Raw genomic sequence first — 24,023 nt, forward strand, 5'->3', positions numbered from 1 at the left:
GGAAGAAGCAAAATAGAGAACTGTACATCAGTATAAGTTTCCACATAATTCAAAGATTGAATATTATTTCAAGTCATTTTGAAATACACAAATATAAAATGTTTCGTTGTAATCAAACTTTTATTATGAAATTAAGTGTTTATGAATAACTAGCTCCACTTACAATAAAATCAAATTGCGTCATAAAATTATCGGGAAAAAATTGAAATGGAAGAAACTTAAACAAAACTTGATCACTAAATGCCAACAATAATATCAACTTGTTTGTACAAAAAGTAGACATTCAACCATAACGCGTATTTCGTCCAATTAATTTCGAAACTAGCATACATTATTTTGACTTTTTCTATCATTAAGAGAGGATTATACTTAAAATTAAATCTTTTGGTAAAGCATGTTAGAAATTACATCTAATGAAACTGAATTTTTAAATTATGTAATATCCATCACATATATGATATTCATGCTATACGTCATCCTAAGTTATTCATCATCCTCACCATATCAACTTTGCTTCATTATGAGAGCAAAAATGTTTTTTGTGGAATTTCCAGTATGCTTTCTGAATAATTCTTCTCTTCTTTTTAATGTAATCGTTTAATATAAATGCTTGTGCCAACGTAAGTGTAGTGTTATGAATTAATAGACATTCTTTTGGATTTTCATATATTAAAAGAGATAAAGGTTTCCTGATTTTAACGTTAAGTGGCGCTTTATGCTACACATTCTAGAAGAGGAAAGATGTCGCCGTCATAACTGCAAAGGTATGATTTTGACCACAGTCCTATTTTATTTATTGAGATTGTCTTGTTTGATGTAGTTAAAATATGAAAAATTCAGACTAACAGAGTATTACCGTTTCTACATTCTTTCAGACCAGTTTTTAAAGTTCTAATCCCCAAAATTATCTTTATGGCATAAGAGAACAAAAACCAAAGCAGCGTCTACTTGGAAATTGTGAATAATGGCGATCAAGACAACTCGATGTTATTTTTTTATGTTATTCTGGTCAGCAGTGGTCACCATTTTAAAGTGGACATATGCAGGTGAGATTAACTTTATTTTTTGGTCCTTCTTTTTCAAACTGATATGAAAACTGCAGCATCGAGAAAATATCTAAATATTAATTAATGTAGTGTAAACATTTAAAATTCTGTTTTGTACGATAGAGACAGAAAACATTTTAGTAAATAAAGCCTTTCGGATTTTTCTTCAAAATCAGAATAATGAACGAATTTGTGTAGTTGATAGCAGATGCGTGAGCTTCTTAACTTTTCACATGGGGAAGGGGTCGTTATCATATACGTTACTTTTACGGGGTCATTATCTAGCATCTAAGAGGGTAACAACATTTGAAATTATTATTAGATTAATGAAAGGTTTAAAATTCCGATAAAAAACCGAATGCTTCATCAATATTTATCTCTCAATCGTAGTGTAGTGCCACTTTTGACAAAGCTGTAAATGGTTAGTTCTATGGCCTATCACAATATGTTTCTCAGTGTAGATATTTTTCACTTTGTTGCTGAGGGACAGATTTTTATCTTTCTTGACTGAAATGTTTATTAAACTTCAATGAAAGAATTAGCGATTTTTTTGTTTTTGTTTTACAGAATTGCTTTTCTTTCTCTAACTAAATTTTCCTACACGTTTTTTTTTTTTCTCTGTCGCAATCATACCTACTTTGTGACATCTACATGCAAAGCTCTATACGCACTAAGCTTAGTGTTGCAGTACATTATACGCATAAGTCATTGTCAGCAATGAACTTAAGTCCTCTTCATACTTTTGCTTCAAGTAAAGATTGAGAACTTTGCAAAAAAAAAAAAAAAAAAAAAGAAAAAATTTTCTACTACAGAAACATTCATACGAATTATATTTGACAATTAAATAATTGTTGCTACCTTCGTTTTTTTTCCTTAATTCTTAATTGCAATTTTATAAATGCTCGTGGAGTTTTTAAATCTTGTAGATTAGGATTCGGAATGTGTAGAAAGTGTTGATGTCACTCCCATTCACGAAATGTTGTAAACCTATAGTACATTAGTACTATGAATGAGAGCTGTTGATCCATATTCACGAATCCGTTTTTATAATATCTATATATAGAAGTATATATTTATATACTTAGATCAAATGTCACACAAGTCGAGAGACGTGCTTTAGTGTTTCTTTAGTCCAACTCCAACATGCAAGGCTTGGTTTTCATTGCTAGAGGCTAAACTATCTAATATCTGAAAAACCTACAAACATCCATCCATGCTAGAGGGGATTTGAACCTACAAATTATTAGTTCTAAAATGGAGATGCATTCAGTCAACCATCAAGATTGAGTTTTTTGAGCAATGAGTACTTTTCAGCATATTATCACTTTCCCATCGAATTTTACTTATAATTTAATTTAAATGAAATTGTTCACTTTCGTTATCATACATAGCTTAATTATCACTGATACGCATTCATGTTTTTTTATTCTCACCGTAATTTGTTTAATTCTAATAACACTAAATATCTCCAATTTAAATAATCAGCTGAATTCTATGGGATTACCTAAATCTTCAGGTTTTAAGTGTTAATTTATCCATGTACATTCTCTTTCTGGAACAAATGGGAATTACACCATGTTTCAACACATTTTGTTTGGTTTCATTGGGTCTGAATAAAGTAATTTAAATGCATGTAGTTTTCTGGACTCTGTGCCTGTTTACTCGATGAAACTCCCTGCCACCTCCGTGCATGCATAACTATGCTATATGGCAAAGTTTCACAAGGAGGCAGAGCCCATGGGTGTACTATTAGGTTAACTTTTATATTTTCATTTTTTTATTCTTATCTACAAGCTGGTAACAAAACCAGTACTCCAATAAACCTGGCATAGATGTTTGTAAATGTCCTCAGGTTGAAGATGATTTTCACTGGCTGATGTGAGCGTACCACTTATTGGAGGCTTGAGACCGAAAATTACCATGTTCAGCAAAAAAAAAAAAGTACCATCTCCAGTTTTGGATGGCTATTACCTATTCCAGAATTCCGCAGTTGTTTTTAAGCTGTGCTGTTAAAAACATGAGTTTTCAAGAGAGGTAAATCTTGTTTGCCTGTGCCAAAAATCAGCTAACTCGGAAGCTAGCCAAAGGCCTAGGAAAAATAGTGACTCTAGTCAGTAACTGGAATCGAACTTATAGCGGTCTTTCTTTAGGTGATATAGTGATATGCAATCAAACGTCATTTCTGCAGGTCTACGAAAGTGATAATAACCAGAAAATCAAGTAATAGAACCTGAGGAAAATAACTTAGTAGATAAGATTAAATATCAAACTATCGAAATGGAACTGAAACGAAAAGTGTAGCAGTACAAAAACACAGCTGAACTGTGATAACGTCCAGAACTGATTCTATCCAGTTTCTGAATTTGCCTTATCGTACACGATGTAATCTTAGCCTATCTTTAAAAGTGGGCAAGTGTAAGTGAGGTTATTCCTCACTTACTGTTCGACCTTTCAGATCTTTACGATTTTGTTACAAAATATTCTGTAGATATTTTCTTAAGCATGATTCCGCCTAAATGGCTTTTATGATTGCACTGTTTTTTTTTTTTTTTTTTTTTTTTACGTACGATACGTACAGTAAACTTCTGTCCACAACCTGTTAATTCCAAGTAAATTAAAAGATGAATGCATTTTTTTTTCATCTTGGTCAGTCATACCCCAAAAAAAAGGTTGTGAACCTATAATACCATATGCGTATACTGTGAGTGGGCTTGTTAAGGCCTCAAAAACAGCTAGTATTTCCTTTCCTTTATGTAATCTGCCCTCTAATTCCTCGAAAAATCCATCTACTTGCTTTCCAAAATGTCCTTTAGAACCATAAGTACAAGTGTCTCATCGCGTAGTTTCCATCTCGAGATTTGTCCACATCGTTCTACTTAATTTTTTTTTTTTTACCAATGAATTTTGTTCAGGCATTTAGCGTTCAATACCATGACTACTACCTCCTTTCCTCGACCACCATTGCCCGGATATAACACCTTATTATTTAGAAGCATATCACCTGTTTGTACGTTCTTCGTTTGTGTAACACTAATTATGTTGACACAATTCTTTTGATATTTCTCTGTTTTACTTCTTTTCCATTGACTGCTAATGGTGTCAATCTTCAATTTTGTTGACTTTGAGGTTCTACTAGCTGGCTTTTTGCAGTTCATCCTAGTTCCTTCCCGACCTTTTTTTGAAGAATTCTCCAATCCATTTAGCTGGTCTCGTAGAAAAGTGATAAGGTGAAAATTCGTATTTTTCATGTAGCTAGCAGAACACACGCAATTGACAAACATAGTCTTCTGTTCCATAGCCTTATTTACTTTTGCTGTAATTCCAAACAACAACCACATCTAGTCAGGTCTTTGATCATGTGCTGTACCATCATCTTTGCAAATACAAAATACAGTTTGGTCTGCTGAGGCGCAAATGGTCAGCCTGTCCAGGTGCGACAAAATCCAGATGGATACCTTGTTTACTACCGCACCAAAGACTACTTATCTAACTTTTACTCAAGTGAGTGTTGTTTATTAATAGCGCAATTAGGCTGATTTGTATGGAAATGTTACAAATCGAGACTTCTTATTCCTTCTCATGCACAACCCAAAGCCCATTTCTTCCACGTAAAACTAATGAACGAAATTCATTTCCTTCCATTTGAATATTTTAATTAAAAACGGAAATCTTCTTAGTGTAATGCGATACTCCTCCATAACATAACATCGTCTGGGAATTTAAGCTTTACTGAAGAAGGCGCTTTCTTAGAAGCATCATGACTTCTACTAATATTTACTGATATTTGACATCTGATATTTTTGTGAATCAAAAATGTTCTATATCCTGGCATGTTGAGGAAACATTGGAAGGATAAATCAGAAAATCACCTCCAAAGTCATTTAGTATCACAGTCTGGGAAGGAGTTTTGAGAGAATTCAAATTGGGAGTACAGTCGAAAAGTTGTACTCTCTCTCTCTCTCTCTCTCTCTCTGCTCCTCAAGTTAATCTGGCTAGAAATAATGCATGCCTGAACGAGTAGTTAAACGAAACAAATAGTGGTGTGGACCATGCAACATATGATCAGTATTTATATCACGTTTTCTCTGGTTTGTACTACTCGTAGTGATAACGTATCACAATTCCGAAAATTAAAACAGTTCCATTTCAATTTACAGTTTTAAAATTATTTGGAGAAATAATTTTGATTGACTTTTTTTTATATACTTTTTCAAAATGATTTTGAAAAATGAACGCAAATATTGTAAAATAAAAAAAAAAGTTTTCTTGTTTAATCTATAAGATATAATTCCTTTTGACTTAAAAGTTTTAATGGGATTAAAGTGCGCCATTTTTAAATAAGGTTTAGTCTGTTCTTGAGCATATAATTTTCCCATTATTGAGAGGAATGCTTTTTTATGCTTAACCTTTCTTGGTTTGAGAAGGTCTAGCGTGACTAAGAATATGATTATTAAATTTGAGTGTGTGCATTTTTTATTACTTGTTTAACATTTATTTCTAGTATTAATACCTCATTTTTTTTCTTTAGTTGAGCCACCACGGCTTCATCCTCTTCTGGTTCCTTCTGATTTGCACTTAGGAGAACGAATGGCCATAATCTGTGCACTGAAAAGAGGTGATCTACCTGTCAGCTTCACATGGTTAAGAAACGGAAAAGAAACCGAAGGTTCATCGAGTGAGAATATTGCGACCACAGAAGCTCGCTCTGTTTATACGATTAGTAGCATCAAAGGAAGTGATATAGGCAATTACACTTGCATCGTGACTAATTTAGCAGGTTCTGATAGCTCCACTGCTACTATAATGGTCGAAGGTAGGAAGACGATATTTTAATACATACAAGGTCATTCACGGGATGTTATTTGAATTTCAAACAATGTTTCTTTAATAAACGCTCGCTTGGATTTCATATTGGAAAGGTCTGTTATTAGTAAAAGATCGGAAGTTAAGCGAGTAAATAAAATGGAGAGAACATGATTTAGAACTAATATTACCATAACTTACATATTTACAAATAGCTCATATAACTTATAATTACAATAACTAAAGTGACATACATCAATTTCATTAATGTATGTCACTTTAGCCAATATATAACATATGGCTACATATAACATTTTATCTTTTGTATGACATATATTTGAAGAAAAAAGAACCCATTTGTCTATTCTCTTTTAAAATTGTTTATGTATACGTGCACTTCCGTTTAGCAGAGAAGATTTTGCATTATTTTCAAAATTTCTCTGACGTGGCATAAAGAGTATAAATATAAACTTGTGAGTGAAAAACTATTACAACGATTAAGAAATATTCATTTTCTTCATTTTTTTATTTATTTCACAAATGCTTACGTTTCTTCACATTCAATAGAATATATGATTAGTAGTGCTTAATAAGTGATTTTTTTGTTCTCCACTGCTACTTTTTAGTTACCATCTCTCTCTCTCTCTTCATTTCTTTCCAGACTTGGGCACCTTTCTTAATTATCAGTGAAATTTCGGTATTATAATGCCACACATGAATTAACTCGATTCATTAGGGAAGATGAGTTGAAATTCAACATACTTTGTGCTGTTTCCATTTCGACGTTGGCTTCAGGAACCGAGATGAGAGGGTAATATAGAACACTTTCGAGAAAATTTTTATTATTGGGAGTACTTTTTATAATTTTTTTTGTTTATAAGAGTAAAATATTTCCTATCAGTCAACATTAATTTTTCAATCCGATCGTTTTATTATTTATTTATGGAGGGAAGCAATTCTTTGGGTGCAACCCGTTGCACCCAAAGACTGCACTGTATGCGTTGTTTTAATTTGTTACTGCAAACGAAAGAAAGTAGATAGCCTTTGTTTTTGATAGACAAAGCAGTAATCAGTCAATTTTCTTTATTTTCTTTTCTCAACAGTTTTAATTTTTAGAGGCTATTTTAATATATTTATTGAGGAGCTACTGACATTCAGTAGGTTAGAGATATCTCAAGACTTTTAGAGATATCTGAAGTTAAAATAATGAAGCCGAGAATGGACGTAATACCTAGCGGACGTACTTTACTTAATGAGAAATGTTTGAAATCAACGTGAATTCCGAAAGTGGACTACAGGAGAAGATAACCTACTAATTTGCAAAAGTACATAGACGTTTTGAAACATATTTGTTTATAGTTGAAAAACTTGGAAAGCTTTTGCATCATTTTTAAAGTCCAGGAAATTTATGTATACCTTTCTGATGAGTGCTTTATTATATATACTAATTGAGAAGTGTAATATACTAGAAAAGCAGGAAGAACCGTATCCACTACAGTGTCTGGATTTCACAATGGAGAAAATATATATTATTTACTCTGATAAAGTGATGTAAATTTCGGCTATAGATTTCTGTTGTTTTTACATTGCTAAAGGTATGATCGGTGCCGGAACTAGCTTTTCATGAGCCCTATGCAAGATTTTATTTTTGCCTCCCCCCCCCCTTTTTTTTTGAAAAAAAAAACCAAAACAAATAAAAATAAATAGAAATAGATCGATTAATTTTTAATTTTAACCAAAAACGTTACGGAACCACGGCGGCAAAATTTGAAAATAAGAATATAATACTGATTATTTTTTGATGCCCCATTTCATTTTGATGCCCTCTTCGTTGGGTCCTGTGCCTATGTACCCGTTACACCTGCCTAGTTACGGCACTGGGTATGATATGATACCTTTATTAATAGTAACGCGTTTAAAAACATTAGAGAGAAAATACTAATTTTCCAACTGCAAAAATCAAAATTGTAGTAAGTGTTGAATTGTATTGGCATGTAAAGATCACAATAGTTTTTCCGTTGAAAATGGCTAAGAGATATTGCCATGGTCTAGGAATAACTTATATGGTGCTATAGTCGTAATCATGTCCTCTGAATTAGAGCGAATATAAACAAACATAGCAGAACCTTTTTTATGCATTGACCTACATAGTGCTAAACCCGAATTTAAAGTACATAAACGCTAAAATATTTGTTGTAATAATAAACAGTAGAAAGTTTATGGCATCCACCATCTACTATAGTCAATGTTCTTGCATGCCTCTTTATTTATTTAAAATATCTGAAGAAGAACATCAGCTATATTTTTTCTGTCAACTAACTGGCGATTGCGATGTATGTTATCGCGAGCCCACCTTTTTGTGTACTTAGTTTTATGTTTTGAGTAGTAATTTATCTTATTAAAGAATATATGACATAAATATTGTGCTCCTGTTTGTTCACGATCTTTCATTCATGGTGCTTGAATAGCCATTAATTCTTTCTCTTTGCAAATGTTCTCGATTGCTTGTACAACTATATATAACCATCATCACCTCTTTTGTGTGGTTTGCATGGCTTGATTTAAAAAACGACCTACCGGATACTTGGAATGTTAATACATAATGATTCCATGTCTTGAATTAGGGAACCGCTACATATGTAATGAATCGAGATGCGTTAATCCTTCCATATATAGTCAATTCTTGAATGCTCCTTTGACTACCTTTAGGAAGATTTATATTCTTAATTCACTTTCTTATTACAAGGATATCCTTTTTTGTGTGATAAACATATTTTCGCTATGTAATAAGTCTGTTCATCTAATGGGAAAATTATAGGCGTATTTCTTATTTTATTTTTTCATTTATTACATATATAAATTACAAAATGTAATAATTTAAGTTTGCATGTGTGTGTTTTCAAGAAAAAGTTTTTCTTGAAAAAAAGAAAAAGGATATGTAATTAATAAATTAAAGACTTAATTCTGTATGTTAGTGAAGTAAATATTAGTTTCATATCCAGCGTTTTTTCACTGACTGATATCTGTCAGCATTTTCAAAGGAATACACTGGTAAGCAATAGAAAGTAACAAAAACTTGGAAACTAACCGACAATTCTAAAAATTATATAAAGTTATCATTGTGCATGATACAATACGCATGTTGCAAGTACAACGTTTTATTTGTTGAGATATTTGTTGTAATTTTCATGAAAGTTCATTTCTTTTTGTTTAAATGATCTAATAAGAGTTTTCCATATATCTGGTAGGATGGATTCTTATTTAAGTTACCTGTTGAACGGGCGACTGTAGCAGCAGCTTTGAATGTTCTGGAATGGTAGTTCTCTTCTATGTAGGGCATATGACTGATATCCCATTCACTATTATGGTTGGTAGAGGCAAAGCGTGAAGAAAGGCCTGATATATCCTGTCTGTTATTCCTTACATAGCCTATGTGTTCTTTCTTTCTTATATCAAAACTTCTAGATGTCTGTCCGATGTAATTAATACCGCAAGAACAAGGTATGCTATAAACTCCAGAGTATTTGTAGAAAGGATGGGTATCTTTCGTGGATCTTATAAACATTTGAATGGTCTCAATAGGTTTGAAGGTTACTCTGATATTATATGGTTTTAGAAGAAGAGCTAATTTTCTGGATATGGCACTAACAAATGGAATTGTTATAGAGCTGATGTATTGTGTTTCATCCCGTTGTCTTTGCGGTATGTCACTAAAGAGAATCTTGTTGATGATTCTTGTAGGATAGCCATTTAGGGATAGATCTTTAGATATTTTCATTAGGCTATTGTAAGGAATAACAGACAGGATATATCAGGCCTTTTATATTTACAATGATATAATACACGCGTATTATATTATTTTATCACGCGCAGTGATAACTTTATATAATTTTTAGAATTGTCGGTTAGTTTCCTAGTTTTTGTTACTTTCTATTGCTTACCAGTGTATTCCTTTGAAAATGCTGACAGATATCAGTCAGTGAAACGTTGGATATTAAACTAATATTTACTTGACTAACATACAGAATTAAGTTTTTAATTTATTAATACGTAGTCAAGAAAAAGGTCATAATAAGTATATGTAATTATCCAAACCTGATTAAAAAAATAAAATAAGCAAATCTGGAAATTAGATAACATCAAGGCGTTGCAAAATGTAAGGCTGCCAGGTACTGTTTTAACACAGAGACATTTTATTCTAATAAGTTAGACCTACAGTATCTGTAAATCAAAAGAAGCACGACTTTGTTACGCGTTAACAGCATTTCATAATAATATGCTAGTAATGATCTAATATAGTGTTATGAGAGGTTGTTCACATTTTGTGATATATATATATATATATATATATATATAAACTGTCCTATTTATTTTACCTAGAATTGCTCCTCTTGTTTTATATGAATAAGCAGAACTAAAATATCCATAATGCTGTAATGTTTACTTATGGCAAGGAAATTAAATTACAGATTTACTTCCACAATTCAAAGAAACAAAATCAAGATATGGAATAAAAAATTCACGAATGTTTATGGTATACATAAATAAAAAATTCACGGCTTATGGTATACATATTTGTTTATCAAGTTACACCAACTGTACTTTATTTATTGTATATTGTTTTACCAGATATTAGAATAATCATTGAAAATTGTTACACTGGTTATATTATGTTCATTCTGTAAACTTTCTGTGTATGTCTTGACGATTTTCTTGAGCAGCATCAGTCACTTTTTGTAGAAAATGTGCTGTTATTTTAAAGAATTAAATAAAATCTTTGTTGAAATTGCTCAGAAAAGGCGAGTCTGGAATTTTATTGGAAACACGAAATTTTCTTATCTTGTGGATGGCATTTTTAGTTAATAGTAGTTTTCGAATGTATGATGTAAATCATTAGTATGCGGCTTGTAACATACGAAGACTTTCATATAAGTTGCGTTCATGAAACCAAGTTCGAACTATGCCTGCTGAGTTCTCGAAAAGTCCATTATTCTCTCTCTCTCTCTAGAGATTATACATCGTGTCATTTTTATTAATTAAAAATAATAATATTTTACAGTCGAAGAATTCTAGTTTTCATCATTTGTATTTAAATAATTCTATTGAGGAATGCTTTCTAAATACACAAATTTTCAAGGAGGACATGTGCATAAAATATACATGAACACAACATGGCAAGCAAAGGTACCATAATATACCACTTTCCATTTGTTATTGGAATTATTACAGCTCATAGAAATGCGGTTACTAGAAATAGTGACTGTCTTCAAGAAGTTAACTGCATTCTCTGTACCTAATTACCCTACTTTAGTAAAGGAAAATGCAAATGACTATAGCCCCTATTACTAGAGGAAATACTTATGAAATGTATATGCATGAACTCGGTTTTTTTTTAAAAATACATAACTTGTTGGATGGTGCACTTCTGTAACTGAGTGCGTCCTTGGATTCAGCGTTTGCTCTTTTCTACACTTTGTCTTTCCAACGCTGTTTTCAAATAAAATATTAACCCTGTATAAAATATGGCATAACGTTGTGTGGTGATGTTTTTTTAATGACAGTTTCGTAAGAAAGGAATTTGGTGTAAGAAATACAGGTAAGCTTCTAAAAGCGCGATTGAATAAGTACAATTCAGTTTGTTTGTATATAATATTTTCTAATAAATGTTTTATACATGAAACTTGTTTGGTTTTTAAAATTTGCATGTAGCTGTTCCATTTCTATTATAAAACCCCGTTTTATTAATACTGCATATAATGGAATACAGAGAAAACGAATGAATGTTTCAGCTTTTTAACGTTATGTGGCGCTCCACACTACAGAAAGAGGACGATGTCGCCGTCATAATTATCAGGTGAGAGCAGTAACTAAATTTTTCTTGAAATGAAGTATTCTATCTGCTTAAGATTGCAAAAAAAAGTGAGAAGATAATTTAGTGATTCTTAAAAACCTCATGTTTCAGATCAGAATGACTGAGTTTTCATTGGAGTAGTGAAAGTTTTGGTATATGAAACCTGTGAATGAATATTAACTCACGTAGGAACTTGAAGAACAGCTGAACATGGCGGTAAAGCAAGACTGCTTCTCTTTCTTAATCTGGTGCTTTGCATCCATCATATACGCAGGTAAGTTTAGTTTATTTGGATTGTTAGAAAATCAAGGGAACCAAACGATTACATTTTTGAAGAGTCATTCATAAGTTAAATACTTAAATTTGATTCCTACCACACTATTTTAGTGGTCATTTTAAAAGGGTACAGTATTTGTGTTATTTGGCTTTTTGTAATATATAGTTAAATTACAACCGGTTTTTAATGCATTTCTGAATGTGACATTTAGAACTGATTCTCATACGAGTATTATTGCTGCTCTACGATATTTGTGTACCGTACTTAGTTTATCGAATTTAGTAAATAGGTTAGTTACTTTATTTGGATAAACAAAAAAGTTCAACTTCTTTTTTGTGTGGATGTCTTACTTTCCATGGTAACTATGACTGAAATAAAGTTTGAAAGCCTCTGCAAGCATTTAATATGCATATTATATGAAAAGAAGCATCTACTGAACAACTTTATTCATGTTTTAGATTGTGATAGACTCATAAAAAAACCGGGTGGCCGAAGGGACTGTATCTCCGCTTTGTAACTAATAGGCTGTCAGTATGAATCCCCATGCAAGGGATATTTGTGCACCTTTAGGTGATAGATTTTTCTTACTTGTTGCACAATAAAACTTTGTTTATTGGAAGCCTGAAGATGTTTAGAAAACATGCTTACTTTGTAGAGTAGGGATTATTTAACTCTTACATGACTCTATAGGTTTCCAACCTTTCGTGGTTAGGATTGATATAAAAACAAACAACTAAACTTTAAAGAAGAATGATTAAAATTGCACAAATTTTTTAAATCTGCGCAGAGGGAATGAGGTTTACCTTTCATCGCTTTTTTTTTTTTCGTAAGTCAGTTTAACAAACAGCCACGAAGTTTTTTGTTTTCATAATATGTTAGTACTTATGTATATAGTTCATCATCATCAATTTCCTGATATGTACCTCAAGAGGTGTTCAGGTTATATGACATTAATAAGTGTGAAGTTTACATTATTATTAATCTTCTGTCAATAATTTCCCTCCAAATCAATGTCTTACTTGTGAGCACTCCAATATTCTCATATCTAACATTTTGTGCTTCTAAGGCACTTCTGACTGAATCAATCCACCTAGGCTTTGGTCTTCCTCTGGGTCTTTCCTGCCATCTTGGCATCAAACTTGTTTTGCTAACCTTTCCTCACCCATTCTATGTAAGTGGCCAATACCACCTTAGGTTAGCTCTTCTGACACATTCTTGAATGCCAATAATGTCAAGTTCCTTTCTTATATCTTCGTTTTTAATATGATTGTGCCAATGATGCCATCGGTTCACTTCCCTAATTTTTTCTCAGAATCCTCATATCTGTGGTCTCTAGTCTTTGAAGTGCTTTATTTCTAACCAAACTCTCAGATCCATAACTTAAAACTGGTTTGAACACTGTCTTGTATACTGCTAGTTTGTTGTTTTGGCTAATTTCTCTCTTATTCTATATAAATTTATTCATCCGGCTGTCCACCATACCAGCTTTGCTTATTTATCTATTTCCAGATTTAACCTGCCATCTTCACTAAAAATCGTACCTAAATAGTTGTAAATATTTTACTTGTTATTTAGGATCTCTATTTAGAATGCAGCTGAAGTTTTCTATGCCCCTGCCTATTTTCATAGTTTAAGTCTTTTTATTGCTGATTTTCCCCACATGGGCCAATTACATCTTTTGCCGGCCTGGTTGGCTGAGTGGTTAGCTTGTTCGCTCTCCAACCAAGAGGCTGCGGGTTCGAATCTCGCGGTGGGCATAAATGTTTGTGATTGTCCTACAAACTTTGTGTGGAAAGGGAATCTGCGATCCTACCACTTATTCTAATAGCAGAAGATATCATTGGCAAAACCACGTGAGGTACGGCGTCTACGGACGTCAAACGTGAAAAAAAAAAAAATTGCTGATTTTCATGCCAAATTTGTTACAGCTATTATTCAGTTTAGTTATAGAATCCTGGAGACTTGCACTAGATGTATTTAGGAGTACAACATCATCTACATAAAGCAAAGAGCTAAGTTGGAGCTCCAATTCTAATATCACGCCTAATGCCACTTCTTTCATAATGTATCCATATAGATGATGAATAAGAGTGGGGATAATGTGCATCTTTGTCTTACCCCTGATTTTACATCAAACTACCTTCCCATATTTCCTTCAATTCTAACTGATGACTTACAATTTAAATATAGACTATGTATTGCTCTGTATAATGTACAGATCCTTCTCATATTTTCACCATTTTTCAACTATTTGTCTTAAAGTGAAAATCTGATCTGATTTTCATGCCATAAGCTCATTTGCTCAGATTTGACAAGATCAGATTTTCAGATCATTTGATCAGCTTGTTCTTTTCCAAGTTTCTCTTCCACAATCTTTCTCAACTTCTTTTCAAGTATGTTTGTATAAATTTTACACGGAACACTTAATAGAGAAATTCCTCTGTAATTCTTCTCATATTCAGCTTTATTTCCTTTTTTTATAGATGGGTATACTATGAGAGTTCTGCTCTCATCCGGAATTTGACTTTCTGACCAGGCCCTCTGAATTATGCAGTGTAGCCAGTGCAAAACTTTTATACCTCCAGACTTATGCATTTCTGCTCTAACATCATCTACTCCAGCTGCCTTTCCACATTTCAAGTTTTTAATGCCTTTTCTACCTCAAATATTGATATGTATACACTCCCCTTTGCATTCCTCTCGAAAATTTTCTAGAACGGTTTTGTTACTGCTTAATTCGTTTGACAGTCTTTCAAAGTAATTATTCCAGACATCTAGGATATGTTTATCTTCAGTTTTCATGTCATCGATTCCTTTACATTACTCTTTCCTCCATTTCTAAGCTTCTTCAATAGCCTCCAGAACATTTTGGCGCCTTCCTGATTGATATTTATTTTCCATCCTATTACCAGAGTCTTCCCATGACTTTTGTTTTGCTACTTTTACACATAGCTCAGCTCTCTTACATTTTTCTCTGTATTCTTTTAGGGAATCTGCCAACTTATTTGCTAGGAACTTTTTGGTATGCTTTCTTCTTTTTCAGGACTGCTTTTTTAATTTCTTTTGACTACCATGGTGTTCTTATCTGATATTTTTTGTCCTTGCAGACAACTTCACAACATATCTCCTTAGCTGAATCAATGTCTTTTTCAAAAGTTTGCCACTGAGACTCCAAGGTTTGGTTCTTGTTTTCAATTTGTTTAATTTTTTCTTCAATAATGTTTGTATAGTCTGCAATTCTTACAGGAGACCCTTAGGAGACCACTATTCTGCATTAATATTTAATTTACAAGTATGTACTGGAATATTTTTAAAATTTTAAAATTATGAATTGGAATATTACACATAGTATTGGATAATTTTATATAATATTTAAAATACTTACATGAAGTCGTGTGGTATTGAAGTTATATAATATTTTATAGCTGAACCACCTCGTCTTCATCCTCTTCTAGTTCCTTCTGACCTGCAGCTTGGTGAACGAATGGCCATAACTTGCGCACTAAAAAGAGGTGATCTTCCCGTTTCTTTTAGATGGTTAAAAAACGGACAAGAAGTAGAAGACCCATCTGGTGAAAATATAGGAACAGCAAAAGCTCGATCAGTTTATACAATCAGCAATATCAGAGGAAATGATATTGGCAATTACACTTGTGTGGTTTCTAATTTGGCTGGATCAGATAGCTCCACGGCTGTTTTGATGGTTGAAGGTAGGAGTTGATTGTTTATGCGCGTTGTATTTTGTGTTCAGAGGATTGATATATTAAAGGTCACCATGTGTTTTGAGATCTGTGTGCGTGTTTGTGCATCATTCTATGAAAATAATGTATACGTTTTTAGTAAACCTTATCAGAAAACATTTTCTTGAATTAATGGAGAGATCATGCCTCAGCACATCAAACATCTCTTGTAGTGATTGAACGATAATTTGCAAATACACCAAAACCTGGTTTTATCGTACATAATACTGAGATTTCATATATAAATGTTGATATTTGCCAGATTGTTTCACGATTTTTGAAAAATGTATTGTAATTAATTTGAAAGTGACTCAGGTCCATTTGTAAGAAAGCATTTGTAACAAATTGTCCAGGTTTTGAAAAATATTGGTTATCCCACATTGTTATATTGAGAGGATTATAGAATTTATATGCATATAGAAATATGTTTACTTCATGCATAAATATAAATGCTACACCATCAAGTGCTCCGGGTTTAAGATTTTTTGCATTTAACTTTTTCTCAGCTTTTCTAAAGATTTTATGGTTATTTATGGTGATGCACGTCATAAATAAACATGAAGTTTTTAGTAAAGCTGAGAAAAATACAAAAAGTTTAACTTCAAATCCATGTATGATTTTTATCGCAATTTTTGCAATTGCTATATAAAAACCAGGGGGAAAGAAAAGTATGTTTCAGCAGTTTAACGTTATGTGGCGCTCCATTCTCGGTGTCTAGGAAGTGCTTGTCATCACTATGACGAGGTGAGTATTTAGATCAAAATTTTGTTTAGAACTAACCATATTAATTGGTTTGAAGGTTGAATAAATGTGAGCATTCCTCATGGAAAAGAAATGTTTCTTAAATTTCAGGTAATAGAGAACGTTACAAAATCAGACTCTGGATACTCAGAATATAGTTAATGGCGATGACAAGAAGCTACTACTGTGCCTATTTTCTTTGGCTTATGGCAACCACCAATGATATCTTTGTCTATTCAGGTAAGTTGAAAAGAAAGGTTCGTGAGTTATTTGAAGGGGAGAGAGAGAGAGAGAGAGAGAGAAGGTAATTTTTATATATTTTTGCAGTATAAAAGCAACTTTAAAATACACTTTTATGCTAATTGCTTTTCGTTTGTTAATAACTCTGCACCTTTTTTTTGGCGGTATAGTTTGGCTGTAACTGACATGAAATAGCATGCCACGATTCATATATTAAAATGAAATGTTACTTTTCACATTAATAACAAATGATTATGCAGATAGATATAGTTATAATTATATAAATATAATTCTAGAAAATAAAATTAATAAAATTAGGAATAATTATCTTTATAGTTGTAACTTTGAATTAGGTTGTAGTTATACTTTAAGTGAGTTTGTTCAAACTCAAGCAAAAATATCTTAGGATAAAAGTGATTTAAAAGACTTAATTGGAATTTCATGTGCAAGTAAAGTGGATTCCTAACATTAATAACACGTAGTTTAAAAGAATGTAACTTAAACATGTCAAGATTCAAAATCCTAATTTAGAAGAATGTTCCTTGAAAGTGGAAATCTCACATTACTAGATTATTGATGCGAAGTTATCTGAACAATTGACAAAAGCGAGTAAATCTTTTTATTTTAAGATAAGTTTCACTTAGAATTCAGGTAATGCCCCATGAAGTTAAAATTCTAAATTATTTAAAACCGACTGACTTTAAAAATCAAAATGAGCAGTAGGGAAAATGTTCAGCTTTTCATATTATTTTTGTCAGAAAAAAAAAACAGAGGGAAAACGTAATGGTATACTATGAAAGTTGCATATTCCCTATACTCGAGTAATTACGAGTAAATGCCTTTCTGTGTAAAATGCAACGTGAATTGATTTTTTTCCCCTATTTAGTTATATTCACTCTATCTTGTTACATTATGTTTAGGTGATAGATCATGCAATATAGTATATGTACACAGTACAAAAATATATAGGAATTAATGTTTTTCTACTGTTCGTATGTAGTAACTGACTGCTATATTACATTTGAACTGAATTATAAAAGTTGATTTTGTATATTTAGAATTTCTTAGCCTGAGGTTGTTTGAGAAAGCACGTTTCCATAATTTTCCTTTTGGCTACTATGAAATGCATGTGATGAAGATAGAAAACGTAAATATTTTAGACCAGGAACAAAACCATTGATATATCTTTAAAGTCTAATAGAAAGTAAGACCTACCTTAGGAATTCAGGTTTGCTTGGATGGCCTAGTTGCTCCTGTTTAGAGCGGCAACATGATTAACCATGAACATAAACTCGAACAATATATACATAAGATAGAATAGTTAGTAAACTTTGCAAAATAGGAACAATAGAAAGCTAAATAAACGGCATAAAGCAAAAATAAGCAATTAATAGTCCTTAAACATAAGGAAATCGAAACTTTTTTGCATAGCGTGAAATTTATAACGCTGATTTTTGTGATCAGTTTAAGTAGACCGCTCATTTTAAACGGTGAAAACTTTTTTTTTTTTTTTAATATGACTGTTATCCTCTAAAACCTGTAATCCTCTATAGCACCTTAGCACTACTGTGGTTGTGAAATTTTTTACATGAATCTTTTAATGTGAATCTTGCCCTTGAAAGACCATAATCCTACACTTTAGTTTAGCTTTTTTATGTTGTTAAGAGTACATTATTAAACGATTACATAATTATAAAGCATTAATATGAATTTCCAACTGGTACACTTCTTTTAATAGTTAAAATTTTATTTGATATCAGACAGTGCATTATAATAGCAAATAAAAAATTGAAATATAGCTCTAATATGAACTACAGGAATTATTTACGGGTCACCTCTGGATAAATGGCCCGCCAACTCGGGGGTGCGATGGATGCAATGCACTCGGGCCCCACGATCGAGTGGGCACAGTGGGTAAACATTTGCGGAAACGTATTTTTTATTTTATTTTTTTCTTCTTCTTCTAATTTTGCTTATAACTAAAGGGATTTCATCGACAGGATTTTAGGGCCCCCGGTAATAATAATATCTCTGTGTTTCTCTATTATATTAGGGTTTTTGCTTAACCCTTTTGATGCGTTTATGCAGTGTATAAGAATCAACAAACATTATTTCGTTTTTACCCTAAAATGCCTGATTTATCATTAGTTTTTTTCTAATCTGTTACACATTTATATCATTTGGCTCGTTATCGAAACCGTTGAAAAAATATTATTATATTCTTTATATATGGTTAGTCTAGAGCAGGGATGGACAACCCTTAACATGCCTGCCAAACGTGCACGCCAATGACTTTTTTTTTTTCCGGCACGCAACCCAGGGCTCATCTTAAAAAATAATTAAATAAAAAAATACATTTCAAACATCTTAATATAATACAATTTTATTAAGTACAGCTATACCAAATAAAAATGCAATAATTAATTAAACTCTACCAACTGTTTTATAATAATAAGTAATAAGAAAATTAGAAACAAACGTCCTATTTCCAAGCCATCGATATATCTCCGCGATATGTATAAGTTTTGTCCAGTTCAGTTGTTGCATTATTCGTCAGGCATCCAGACATAGCGTGACTCCTTTACCATCATTTGATATATCTTTTCATGTTTCGTAAAGAGCGTATCCATTTTCTAAAGTGTATTTGTATTTTATTAAATCGTAAGTCATTAAAATATGGATTGGAAGTATTTATTGTCAATTAATATGTTTAACTTATTAGATATAAAAGCAAATTTCCTTTACATTGATTTTCGGAAACTAAAGTTTTCAGATTTTTTCGTAAAATCCCCACATATATTGCAATTGCTATTTCCTGCCTAGAGAGCCGTTTCCTTGTGTGCATCCTACCCAAATAGCACCATATGCTTTCTCATTATTTCAAGCAAAAATTAGCAGTAATTTACAAGACTTTAAATACTTAATGAACAATCCTTCACGAATGACTAATGAACAGACAGCCATGGCACTAGGCCAGTAAAGATATGTGCATATGATTGGCGGTATTAACAAAAGATCGCGCGAGTCAAAGATAAAAGTCAGAAGACAATTTTTGAATTGAAATGTTAATTCTCTTCAACCAAATTCAATATCTGAAAGTGCCATATTCACTATATATTTCCTAGCTTTAACACGTTTACGAATTTTAACATTTTCTGTTGATTTTTATTGTTGCTCTGCATTTGAGCTAGGGGGGACAGATTCCCACACATCTAGTTTTTAGTGTTTGCCAGTGCAGCATATGGTTTTGCTTGCAGCTAAATAGCATAGTTTTTGGTGGAAGGGACATGAGATTCATTAGTTAGTGCCATTTTTATTCTAGCTGTCTCTAATTGCACTATTTGTTGAGAAATATATTGCACAGACTGCAAATGTGTGTACCTTATTCAGTGATAGAATAAAACGACCTGCTTTTATTGCTTCTGCAGACGTATTGGCTAGTATGGAGGGCGCGTGGTTTGCCAGGGGAAGCAAGTAACTATTGCCATGAGGTATACGTAATTAAACTTTTTTTCTGTGCGAGGTTACGCAAAAATTTTAAATTTCTTTTCTTCGCAAAGTAAAATCAGGGATGCGAGTTATACGCGAGGACCAGTTATATTCTAGTAAATACGGTAAGTTATTTTTAAAGCTATGTGAACTGTATTATCAATATTCAGGATTATGAAGTGTTGTCTGCGCTTGATTAGATCTCAACTACGTTAATTTCAACTCAGTTAATAGTGATAGATAAGGGTGAAACTGATGTACTGAAGTAAACAAACGAAAAAAATAAACACATGCTTTTGTAATATTGTAAAAACTGTGTACATATTTATCTTTTTGTTAATTCATGGGATAAAAATATTTAATATTATGACCTTTTTTCTTGACCACTAGTATTAATAAATTAAAGACTTAATTCGGTATGTTAGTCAAGTACATAATTGTTTAATATCCGACATGTTTCACTGACTAATATCTGTCAGCATTTACTTACAAACTATCAAAATATCTAGCCAAAATGTTACTGGAACACATTCACAACACGGATTCTTATATCAAGATCTCCCAATATTTCTTAGAGAAATTAAAAAACACCCATATCTCTGAAAATAATATTATGGCTAGCCTGGATGTCACATGTCTATTCACAAATATTCCAGTTTCAGAAGTCATCAACATCTTAGAAAACTTGTTCCCACCAAACATCACCAAGTTGTTCAAGCATTGTTTAAATTATTTTACATGGCAAAAAACCTACTACAAACAACTCACTGGATTAGCCATGGGTAGCCCTCTCTCTCTCCTTCTTGTGCTGGCCTATTCTTAGAAAATTTGGAAACTCAAATTTTATCCCAAATTACCCCTAAACCAACTACATGGTTTAGGTAGGTTGACGACATCATCATCATTTGGAATCACAAAAAAGAAGAATTAATGAATTATCTAAACAAAATTAATTGCTTTAATTAATTTTGTTTAGTTCAAATTAATTAATAGACCATTCAAAGATAATATTATGGCTAGCCTGGATGTCACATGTCTATTCACAAATATTCCAGTTTCAGAAGTCATCAACATCTTAGAAAACTTGTTCCCACCAAACATCACCAAGTTGTTCAAGCATTGTTTAAATTATTTTACATGGCAAAAAACCTACTACAAACAACTCACTGGATTAGCCATGGGTAGCCCTCTCTCTCCTTCTTGTGCTGACCTATTCTTAGAAAATTTGGAAACTCAAATTTTATCCCAAATTACCCCTAAACCAACTACATGGTTTAGGTAGGTTGACGACATTTTCATCATTTGGAATCACAAAAAAGAAGAATTAATGGATTATCTAAACAAAATTAATTGCTTCCATAACACTATCAAGTTTACATTGGACCTAGAAAAAGATAATAAATTTCCATTCCTAGAGGTCCTTATTAAGAAACAAACTGACAATAGCATCAACCTGTCGGTATATAGAAAACCTACCAACACTGGACGCTACCTCCATTTCGACTCGTCTCACCACATATCCCAGAAACTCAGCATTATCCATATGCTTTAAAAAAGAGCTATACAGTGTACCACAGACCCTGGCGAATTACAAGAAGAATTAATGAAAATATCCAGAGATCTATCCCTAAATGGCTACCCTACAAGACTCATCAACAAGATTCTCTTCGATGACATACCACAAAGACAACGGGATGAAACCCAATACATCAGCTCTATAACAATTCCATTTGTTAGTACCATATCCAAAAAATTAGCTTTTCTTCTAAAACCATATAATATCAGAGTAACCTTCAAACCTATGGAGACCATTCAAAAGTTTATAAGATCCCCGAAAGATAGCCATCCTTTCTACAAATACTCTGGAGTTTACAGCATACCCTGTTCATGTGGCATCAATTACATCGGACAGACATCTAGAAGTTTTGAAACAAAAAAGAAAGAACACATAGGCTATGTAAGGAATAACAGACAAGATATATCAGGACTTTCTTTCCACTTTGCCTCTACCAACCATAATATTGAATGGGATATGAGTCATATGCCCTACATAGAAGAGAACTATCATTCCAGAACATTCAAAGAAGCTGCTACAGTCGCCCGTTCAACAGGTAACTTAAATAAGAATCCATCCTACCAGATATATGGAAAACTCTTATTAGATCATTTAAACAAAAAGAAATGAACTTTCATGAAAATTACAACAAATATCTCAACAAATAAAACGTTGTACTTGTGACACGCGTATTGTATCACGCACAGTGATAACTTTATATAATTTTTAAAATTGTCGGTTAGTTTCCTAGTTTTTGTTACTTTCCATTGCTTACCAGTGTATCCCTGAAAATGCTGACAGATATTAAACAATTATTTACTTGACTAATATACCGAATTAAATCTTTAATTTATTAATATTTAATATTATTTACTTATTCGACAGGCAAAGCCTAACCTATAATGGCCATGCCAAGAAAGTATCCCTCTGGGTGTCAAAAAAGGAAATCAGCAGAAAAGAAAAAAGAAAAGCAAAATCTCAGAAAGTCACAAGTAGATTTGTTTTCATGGCTACAAAATAAATCTGACAACGAAATTGTTACGACTTCAGCAGTTGCGATTCAAACTTCAACTGAAAAAGAAAACTCTAAACAAGCTACACAACTTTTCAACGAAAATGTAGAAACTGTGGGATTCGTCGAAAAAGATGCGTCTGATTATACAGATTTTTTTGGATACAGCAAATAACGATGGTGATCAAGTGAATATAAATGATCCAGGTTTGTGGCCAAATTTTATAACTGATAAATTTAGATTATTTTGTGTTAAAACCGGACCTAAACAACATTTTCAAGACGCATTCGTTAAGAATGTTGAAGGTAGATCATTTTCTACATCGTACTATTTAAAAAAAATGCCAGATGATGAAACTCAGCTTCGCAGCTGGTTAGTTTACTCAAAAGCTCAAGACTCAGTATTTTGCTTTTGTTGTGTATTATTTTCCAAAAGAAGAGGAAAAGATCAATCAACAAGATTTATATATGGTTTTAATAAATGGAGAAAACTGTCATCTGTAATTCGAGATCATGAGCTTTCTGTTGGTCACTTTAATTCTTTTATTGTTTGGCAAGAATTATTAAAAAGGCTTAATATATGTTCGACTGTTGACAGAACAAATCAAATTAATATAAATAAAGAAACGGTACGTCTAAAATTACTGTTCTAAAGAATTGTAGATGTAATTCTATTTTTAGCAAGTAATAATCTGTCATTTCGAGGATCCCATGAAACAATAGGAACGTCGAATAATGGAAATTTTTTAAGTTGAATAGAATTATTAAGTAAATATGATCCTGTGCTAATGGATCATGTAAACAGAATTAAAAATAGGAAAAAAAGAATTGTGCATCATTTGGCGCATAGCTTTCAAGAGGAAATTACTGCTGCATTAGGTAATGAAGTCCTTAATAAAATTAAAGACGATATAAAATCAGTCATATATTACAGTATCCAAATAGATTGTACTCCTGATATTTCTCACAAGGAACAAACTTCAATAATTATTAGATATGTAAATTTTGTAGACAAAAAATTAATTATAAATGAGTCATTTATAGGATTTATTGAAGTAACTGGCGAAGGACTAGCAAATTCGATTTTAAAAAGAATAGGTGAGCTTGATTTAGATATTATGAATTGTAGAGGGCAAGCATACGATAATGGTAGCAATATGAAGGGAACATATAAAGGCGTACAATATAGAATAATTAGTTTAAACCCTCATGCAATTTATGTACCTTGCTCATCACATTCTTTTAATTCGATAATTTGTGATGCTGCTT

The 24,023-nt window shown here is 32.2% G+C and overlaps 1 protein-coding gene across 1 annotated transcript in view; it reads left to right on the forward strand.

Annotated features, from left to right (window-relative positions):
* The first annotated feature begins 964 nt into the window (after positions 1-964).
* LOC150094736 (cell adhesion molecule Dscam1-like) overlaps positions 965-24,023 on the forward strand; it is a 298,945-nt gene continuing 275,886 nt past the window's right edge. Inside the window, exons 1-2 of the mRNA XM_090411654.1 lie at positions 965-1,046; positions 5,575-5,859. Of these exons, the coding sequence (XP_090267780.1) occupies positions 965-1,046; positions 5,575-5,859 (367 nt within the window). The remainder of the gene's footprint in view (positions 1,047-5,574; positions 5,860-24,023) is intronic.

This window comes from Typopeltis vanoorti, chromosome 21 (assembly GCF_054136105.1).
Source record: "Typopeltis vanoorti isolate ZY-2024b chromosome 21, IOZ_Tvanoo_1.0, whole genome shotgun sequence".
Taxonomy (NCBI): Eukaryota; Metazoa; Arthropoda; class Arachnida; order Uropygi; family Thelyphonidae; genus Typopeltis; species Typopeltis vanoorti.